Raw genomic sequence first — 9734 nt, forward strand, 5'->3', positions numbered from 1 at the left:
ATCCTATCTGAACGTTTTGAAGATCACCCATCACTCATCATAACTTCATAGCTAGATGACATGGACAGAGTGTACCCTGCATGAATAAGGAGGTGGTCCTCATTCCAGGGCAATGCATGAGATTTGAAATTATACTGTTTGTATAGGAAAATAGAGTCTGTGTTTTCAAGACTTACTTGAGGTTCCAGGAGCAGAAGTGTTTTTATGAAGAGAGGTTGTGGAAGAAAAAGTCTGCGTCTTCGTAGAAGTAGCATCCAAATTCCCATTTTGTGTCAACTGTGTTCCACTTTCTTGTGGAGCTGAAAACGAGACAGACATTCAGGTAAGATACACCCATGTAAGCATTGCCTTAGATCCTGGACTATTATCCAGACAAATGCTTCTGCCACCATCGAAGAGATATAAGGTCCGAAAGCACTACAGCTCCTGGTAATTCTTTGTCAAGTGACAAACCATCCCTACAGAGTTGTTACTACTGGCATAGTTAAGGCATCTTTAAAGTACATCCTAGCATCAGAGACAACTTCACATCTGTGCCAGAAGACAGCCTAGAGCTCTGACTTGGGAGCCCAAAATAACTAGACAGTCTTGCTCCAAGAGCAACATAAGCAGAAGAGAGGAGAAGCTTGCTTACTGCTACTATCTTTAGCCTTCTATCTTTAACCTTCATTTTGAAAAATTAAAACATAAAATCAAAGCAATCTTCAGCCACAACTGTCACATAATGGGATATTGCAAAAAGTTTTAGGGATTGTAATTAAGCAAAGAGTTAATTATTTCACTCTGTGCTGTTAAGGATGAGGAAATAATATATCCCTGAAAAATCAATGTATGAAAAATGAAAGTGTCTGATTTCTGCTCTCAGAGTGTCAACAGAGGAGCAAGGCCATCTATGTCACAAGATTTGCAACCTAGGGTGGGCTCAAGACAGGGTGCAGGGTACCGCTCAAGTCTGTGGAACTGAAGGTCAACAAATGACAGTGAGAAAGAATTTCAGCCATTCCAGCACAGCTGATAATTCCTACTTCTAGGCTCAAACGTCAACATAACAACAAGCAGGCAAGCCAGCATCTACTGAATAAAACATAGGGGTGCTCAAGAGTAACCTCATACTTCCTTTCTGATATAAATCAGAGATGCGACTGAGTTGTAGACTATTTTCAGTGCTTCTTCATATATATTTCAAACACTGGATCTAAAACAACTTTAAGACATGTTTTAGACAAAGAAGTACATCATCATGCACATGCAACATTTGAATGTTGACAAATTCTTCATCATACAATGTATACAGAAAATCTGACTATAAATTTGACTCCTCAAAGAACTTTTCTCAGGAAAAATCCCCACTGCAACTGCAACTCCCTATTCTACCACCACACACTTAACTTGGCCCATCCTTTTTCCCGTTTTGCCTAACTGCAATACCTTGGAGAGGTAAGCTTCAAAAAATCAATGAACTAAGAAAGGGTGAGCTTGAGTCAGAGGATTCATACAACTGAGAACGAGGTGGACAGCCAAGGCTGGTATCTCTGAAGGTTGTCACGGAAGGAAAACTTACTGGAAATTATGTTAAACAAGCTTAAATACCTAAAAGTTTCATTGGGATTCTAGTGAATGAACAGCATAATTTCACAGTCTACTCCCTCCAGAAACCTCAGCGTTGTACTGCTTAAGTACACAAACCTATTCTGCAGTACAGGAGTGTAAAAAGCCCTTTTACATTATTTTTTACTTTAGTATAATGCAAGGATCTGAGAAGTTTAATCATTCCTGCATTCTCATCATCAAAGCTTTGACTAAGGCTTTAAAAGCTAGCTTCCCCTTTCGGTTCTTACTGTGGTTGCTTCAGATTCAAATGTTGAACTTTAATCTGAGATAATTGAAAAAAAAAAACCAAAACAAAGCAAAAGCAAAAGAACCTCCTTTGCTCTTTTAAGATGTAACAATAGTCTTGTAACAGTAACAGCAGCCATCTTGTGTCTTTTTATCGTGCTAGTAAAAGCTTGCCTAAGAGAATGAAAAGTAAGGCTGAGTAACAGTAAATCTTCACTTGCAAAGACATTCGAGCACAAATACGCTCTGTGAATGCTGCAAAACAATCAGGTGTGTGGGAGAGACAAAGAAGGAGGCAGCCAGTTGCCTTGTAACCCTGTGGAGAGCTGTTTTCCCATGGGGATCACACGTTCCAGGCATCCTATCAGTCCTGGCAGCAGCCCAGCCCTGGGTGCTCCTCTTGAGTTTGGGAGCTGCAAGAACAGATTGTTCACGGGAACACGGTCTGTGCTCTGGATGTGCCTCGGCGGGAGATCAGGAGCAGAGGGATGATAGCATTTCCATTTAATTTGTTTTTAATTCAGTCTGGATCAGATCCTTCATGCAACTCAGGGGTAACACCAGATATGACTCACACCTTTACCTAGGGCTAGGTGTGAAGCTAGTTCTGCAGAACAGGGTCCCTGCCCCTGGTTTTGAGGAGTGAAGTAGACGTGCTATAGTGCGAAAGTCTGTGTGTCAGTTTTTACCACTTCCAAGACGAAAAACGCAAACTGGCAGGGAAGGTTCCCTTAATTCCACTGTACCACTCTAAGATTAAATCCTAGCAACCCAATTCTCTGCTGACTTGTGGCTTTGAAGCAGCTTTTAAACAGCATCCAAGCCTTACGCCTAATACACAAGATAGGCTCTACCATCAACACACTTAGCAGATAGAATAGCTTCTGTGCCAAAAGCCTATGGGAGCAGAAGCATCCATATCCAGCCACTGCTCGTGTACGTGACGGCAGCACTGACAGCACAGCACGCCTGCTGGAAATCTGCCTTCTTGGTGAATCGCATAACTCATATCTATGCGAGGTTTAATTTGATCTCAATAGGAGGCGACAGCACTAGTCCTTACTGTGGTGCCCATGCTCTGCACGGGAACAGGCGGGGGACTCTGCGCGGGCACACGGTGACTCAGTTCTGCCATCCCCACTGACACATCGCTGCAGTAATTCATCACGCTCTGGCTCAGCCAGCTGCAGCAAAGATTTCTCTGCCTGCCTGGCAGGGGGGCGACTGGGCTCACAGAAGAGCAGCACAGGAGAGGAGGGCGGCTGCTGCTGCTGCTGCAAAAGCGCTCACATCATCGGTTAACGGTTTTCTTGTCAACAGCTGATTATGAATAAAAATGGTAAAGCAGTGAAGATTGTAAAATAGCTGTCCGAATGGGGCTGATTGCTGCAGCGGCAGAACTCCCTAGTGGTGATGCAGCTCTCCCTGCTGATATTTTGATAAGATAAATGACAGTGTGTTAACACATATTTGTCAAAGGGATAATCAACAACAGGGAACCTGAAGCTGCTCTGCAAAGCTGCTGTCTGAGCCTCAGGTATTTCCTTACTCTTTGTGCTCTGAAAACCCTTCATTTTCTTTAACCAGCTGAAATTTGACACATATCCTCACTTCATCTTCTACTTAACCTACATATAATCCACATATATTTTGTTATTTCCCAACAGTACTTCAAATTTTCTTTACAGTAGCTTGTTACCTAACCAGCTTTAACATCATAAGGTGCTTTAAGTGAGTGGCAAGTATTCTGCATATACTCTATGCACTGCAAGAATATAGATACCTGTACATGTATTAAAACCTTACCTGGCCAATCAATGAATCAAGGAAAAACCTTTACAGTGCAGCAGGAACTGCACCCAAACCATGTTTACAGGGCAGCAGGACCTGCACCCAAACCACGTTAAAGCATCAGCATGGGGGCTTTGTAAGACAGAATCACAAGGTTGGAAGAGGCCTTTAAGATCAAGTCCAACCATTCTTGTCCTATGCTGAACCACATCCCTAAGCACCCGATCTACCCTTTTTTTAAAGCACATCTGGGGATGGTGACTCAATGACCTCCCTGAGCAGCCTGTTTCAGGCCCCCACAACTCTTTCAGTGAAAATTTTTTTCCCTAACATCTAATCTGAACCTGCCCCAGCCCAGCTTAGTGCCATTTCCCCTTGTCTTATCTCCTGTCACTTGGCTGAAGAGACCATCACCCACCTCTCTACAATCTCCTTTCAGATAGTTGTAGGCAGTGATAAAGTCTCCCCTCAGCCTCCTCTTCTCCAGACTGAACATCCCCAGCTCCCTCAGCTGCTCCTCATATGATTTGCCCTCCAGCCCCTTCACCAGCCTGGTTGCCCTTCTCTGGACTCGCTCGAGGACCTCTATGTCCTTCTTATGGTGAGGAGCCCAGAACTGCACACAGTACTCGAGGTGCAGCCTCACCAATGCCAAGTACAGGGGCACAATCACTTCCCCAGACCTACTGGCCACACTATTTTTGATACAAGCCAGGATGCCATTGGCTTTCCTGACCACCTGGACATGCTGCTGGCTCATATTCAGTCGACGAGACTAAACTTTCTCCATTGAGCTTGTATCTTTAGCATAAACACACACACGTCTCACCCCTGTAATCAGTAGCCTGAGAAACCATTTGCTTTGGCAAATGCTTTCATGAAAGCTTTAAAAAAATCTCAGTGCAACAAAACCAATGCAACTTCACGCCTGTTCAGAGGAATGGAAATTGGAGGTAACCAAGGAGATTTCAGTTTTAATGTTTACATCCATAGCTGATTGTATCTGCTGTCTGCCAGCTTTACGTTTTCTGGTAAGCAAAAAACCCAAGTATTTAAAAATATGTTTTACAACATCTCTCTGGCTGACATATCTCTGGAGTCAACTATAATCAGTGTTTACCTATAGCGTGCGGTAGTCACCTGAAGACAATTGAGCAGTACCTGTTACCATAACCCTCTTCCAGTAGTTTTACTGAAATAAAGCTTCCTTCTTAATTCACAGTAGTTTCATAGAGAAAATATATCTCTTCCACTCTTTCCTTTTCTCACTTTTTAGTATTTAATATTTCACTGCACCATGATATATCATCATCCAGGAGAGTGGCATGTGATAAATCAGAAAACACAACAGCCAAAAATCCACTCTTACTTGTAATTTAGTACTTTGAGCACTGGCCTCGCTTAAGAGGCTTGCTCTGTATCCGAGGGAGGAAGAATGCAATCTGCTGTTGCATTTCATTTCATATTCTCTTTGATAACTCCAAGTGTCCAAGGACATGAAATCCTGCAGCAACTTGCTGCAGTATGGCACCATATAAATTCTTGGTTTGGGGCACACTGCACAAGTGAGGTCACTCTTTTGACTAAATGTGAAGTATTGGATTTGACTCCTTACACTAATAAATAAGAAGGTTAAGGAGACAAGTCTAATTGTTGTCTTCCAATATAATAAACAGGGCAGGAGGGCAAAGACCAAGATTGTACTTATGGCCTGCAGAGGAAAAGAATACCAAAGGCTTTAAAAACAACAGAAAAAGTACCCCAAAGTCATTTGCATGATTTCACAGCATGTGAAGCACTGGGGGCTTTTCCTGAATCTATAATAAAAGGTGACAGCAGCCACAGAAATTGCAGCAGGGACAGGAAGCCCTGTCAAATCTCTGCTGTGTGAATGCGATTATTCTCTGGTGCTTTTAGCAGGCATTGAAGCAGATAAAGCCATGGCCTCTATTACAAAACAACAATGGCACCTGTGTTTTATTAAGAGACAGGTATAGCCAAGGTAAATTTTGAAGTGCCATAAAAGCACTGCAAATTTTTGCCTCCAACCCATATGACTAGCCCAAAACAGGAGAGAAGTGAGTACTAGTGGAAAAGATAAGAGAAGGTAGACAACTTTCATCTCCCATCCACTTTGAGAGCAGAAGTTTTGCTACACCTGTGCTCGCTTCAGGGAGAGTGATTCCCCCAGCCCTGTGCTGATGCTGGGAGGAGCTGGGAGTGTGCAGTGAAGCCAACAGCACCTTGCTGTGCAGATGAGGTGAAAAAAGAGAGGTGGCTGTGACCAGCAGTCAGATGGTGGTCAAGGGGTCTACAAGGACTGGCCATGCATCTGCACAGCCCCTGTTTCCTGTCCCAAAGCCACAACCTTGTGCCCCGTCCCACTTTGTTCTGCCAAAGCCAAGGCTATGATTTTCTTGAAAGGTAGACCAGACTTTTAACTTAGAAAACCCACTGACATTAGTTTTCACACAGAGATTTTTTTTTCCCAATACTCCTTAGTGTTGGAAGAAAATAGAACATCTTTTAATGCAAGGCAGTTCCCAGTGCCATCTTTAATTTTCCTGTTTACAAATGGGAGTGAGAGGCAAGAAAATCCTGATTTTAGGTTCATTTATGAACCATTTTTTATCAAAAGTTTGTTGAGGCTTTTTAGCTTATACAAAGATATTTAAAAACTGATCACAACCCAAGAAACTAGGGACTGAACTCTAGCTGGACAGAAGAAAACATAAGAGAATTAGAAAGTAGGTGCATTAGTGAAAACTTCATGCCCAGGCCCATTGTACCTCCAGCACCAGTTTTTTAGGACTTCAGAGCAGAGCAGTGGCTGGAGCTAAGCTGCACTGGCAAGTATGCCTTTCCTCATTAGCTTTCCTTTCCCTGCTGGAAGCTCTACCTGTCACCAAGGCTTAGTTCCAGGTGGTTGTGCTGGTCTGGTACCCGCAAGTCAGGAGCTACTGCCAAACCTAAAGGATTAGGAATTGCATCCATGATGCAATGCACCATGCTGTGGGCTTTGGACAGGTTCACAGGGTCACAAATGCAAGCCTTCTGTATCACTCCAGCAGCTTGTGAATCCACCAGACTGTGTCCTGTGACTCACCGATACTGGCATTTAAAAGCCAAGCTAAAACCCAAAAGACTTGGGGCTGACAATCAGACTACTCCCTGCACCAAGCACAGTGGGGAAGCTGCATCAGTAGAAGATGCCCTAAGTGAAGGGGGAACTGCTCTCCAGGCAGCTTAGCAGGCTTGAGTAGCTTTAAAGGAGAATCTGCGCAGAGAAAGGATGCAGGCCTTTTTAGGCATGTAAACCAAGAGAAGAGAAGTCAAGTTGTCATAATTTGTCACAGTTCAGTATGCTCTAAATATCACCTCTGAAAACACTGGTGTACCACTGACTGCTGAGTTAAATATCTGGAGTATTTATTTTTCCTTTTTTTTCGTCAATTAAGTATAAAAAAGGAGTATTTCAAAGCTCCAGTTCAGCAAAAGACTTGAGCAAACATTTACAGTGTAGTTCACAGACAAAAAGGAGATGGAATTTAATCTTATATTTACCAAGTGCCTTCTGGATGTTATTCTACTTGTTTAAATTAATCCAACTATTTATTGGATATGTAGGATTATTTTTAATTTTCTTTGTCCAGAATCCAATCTGATGCATTGGGCCAACACACATGTTATTCTGAAGATTTATGGGGAACAAAGTAGTTCCTAAAATTGATGAAGGGTAACTCTGCTCTCAGTACCACGACTCATAATAATATAGAACATAATTAACAGAATATTGAAATTTAAAAAAAAAACCAAAGGGGGCTGTTCTGACACCACTCTGATCCCTTGGAATCATTTATTTACTATGAAATACTTATTTAAAAAAAAAAGAAAAAAAGAAAACTCTTACAAATCAGTCTCTCCCAGTTACAGGGAAATTTATATCCTGTGTAATGGCTTCAGATCACCTCTATTACAAACTAAAGATACAATATTCTTTGTGTAAGATTCTAGGACAAGACTCATTAAAAATATGTTATATGGTGGGATGAAGTGTTCTACTTCCCCAAACCTCCAAATCCACTATCCAAAATACCGTTGTTGACCTCTTTTCACTACTCCACACTGTTGTACAGAAATATAGCATACAACAAATCAGAAATCTCTCAATGAAATTATCACTTACCATTTGTTGTGCTATCATTTCTATCTGCTGTTGTAGTGGTCGCTTTCACTGGTGGTTGTGTTGTTGCACTTCGTGGTGTTTGTTCCACAGCACTAGGTGAAAAAGGCTTGGGGTCTATTAGAAGAAGAGCATTCACATTATTTACTCCATTTTGTATACACACATATGCACACACACAAAACACACCTATTGCCCTGCTTGCCACCTAGTTTTAAATTTTCAAAAGAATATTTAATTTAAATTGAAGCTCAACAGGCACAGGGTTTTGCACTTTGCTGCAAAGCCACTCCCTGTCCCACAGTGGGTAATCCCACTGATAAGAAGCCTGTGATAATGCAGTTACAGGGCCTGGCTTGGCACTACCTTGAGACTGACAAGCAGAAAGCTCCTGCACATCCCTGCAAGATTTCACCATAGTTCACTATCTGTAAAATAAATTCCCAAGCCAAGAGGCACTGCTGCTTAATTTCCTGAACAACTACTGGAACAGTATAGAATCATAGAATCATTTAGGTTGGAAGAGCCCTTTAAAACATCAAGTCCAACTGTTAACCTAGCGCTGCCCAATCATACCTCTAAGCGCCACATCTATATGTCTTTTAAATATCTCCAAGGATGGCAACTCAACCACTTCCCTGGGCAGCCTGCTCTTCTGTTGGACAACCCTTTCGGTGAAGAAATTTTCTCCAATATCCAATCTAAACTTCCCCGGCACAACTTGAGACCATTTCCTCTATTCCTATTGCTTGTTACTTGGGACACCAACACCCACCTAGCTACACTCTCCTTTCAGGTAATTATAGAAAGAGACAAGGTCTCCCCTGAGCCTCCTTTTCTCCAGGTTAAACAACTCCAGTTCCCTCAGCAGCTCCTCACAAAACTTGTGCTCTAGACCATTCCTCAGCTTTGTTGCCTTTCTCTGGACATGCTCCAGCACCTCAATGTCCTTCCTGTGGTGCTCTCAAGGAGTGACCTCATCAGTGCCAAGTGCAGGGGGATGATCACTTCCCTAGATCTGCTGGCCACACTACTTCTGAGCTCAAAGAAACTTTCACTTACTGATTGTGTTGGATTCAACTTTAGCACTGACTGGAGCTGTTGCCGGCACTGGAGCTTGCGATGTTGTTGCTTGTGAAGTTGTTACAACCTCAGCCTCTGTTAATGCAAGAAAGGTATTAGTGTCTTTACTGATTTCTTTTGTTATGAATAAACAAACATGACATACCTCCAGCTACCTCTTGCAAAGCCAGTGAATTTCTCTTCAACATCTGGCCCTTACAGAGCTTTCTTACCCAACACTTAAAAGAGGATTCAAAGTCTGTATGTTTGGTACAATCAAATCACAGAATGGTTTGGTTTGGAAGGGACCTCAAAGACCATCTAGCTCCAACTGCCCCCCTGCCACAGGCAGGGACACCCCCCACTAGACCAGGCTGCCCAAAACCCCATCCAACCTGGCCTTGAACACTGCCAGGGAGGGGGCAGCCACAGTTTCTCTGGGCAACCTGTGCCAGTGCCTCAGCAGCTTCAGAGCAAAGGATTATTTCCTTTTATCTGATCTAAACCTACCCTCTTTTAGTTTAAACCGATTACCTGTTACCGTATCAGAGGGAAGGTTTGGCCTGTGGACAATCCACAGGTTTCCCACTGAAAGTTAGCAGCTGTACCTTCCAGCTAATATCTAAGACAGAGGCATATGTTTTCTGGGATTATACAGAGGTGACTGGCATGACTGCCAAGGGAAGAGTTGACAAGAAATGAGTCCGAGATGGATGGATGGGTTCACTGTGCTGCTGAATTGGACTGTTGACTAGCACTCTGCTGCATATTTAATAGGAGGATGGATGTAAACTCCCCAGAAAGAAATGCAGTGACATGCAGGAACACAGCTCATCTATTACAAGTAAAGAACTGAAATGGA

At 42.8% G+C, this 9734-nt stretch overlaps 1 protein-coding gene across 1 annotated transcript in view; it reads right to left on the reverse strand.

The window, feature by feature from the left end:
* The window catches only part of EMCN (endomucin), a gene marked incomplete at its 5' end in the record, with an annotated part of 36281 nt that extends 27200 nt beyond the window's left edge, over window positions 1–9081 (reverse strand). The window contains 4 exons of the mRNA XM_084263252.1: window positions 177–299; window positions 7814–7927; window positions 8873–8968; window positions 9039–9081. Of these exons, the coding sequence (XP_084119378.1) occupies window positions 177–299; window positions 7814–7927; window positions 8873–8968; window positions 9039–9081 (376 nt within the window). The remainder of the gene's footprint in view (window positions 1–176; window positions 300–7813; window positions 7928–8872; window positions 8969–9038) is intronic.
* Window positions 9082–9734: the final 653 nt, after the last annotated feature.

The sequence above is a fragment of the Gallinula chloropus genome (genome assembly GCF_964237585.1).
Source record: "Gallinula chloropus genome assembly, chromosome: 4".
Classification (NCBI taxonomy): domain Eukaryota; kingdom Metazoa; phylum Chordata; class Aves; order Gruiformes; family Rallidae; genus Gallinula; species Gallinula chloropus.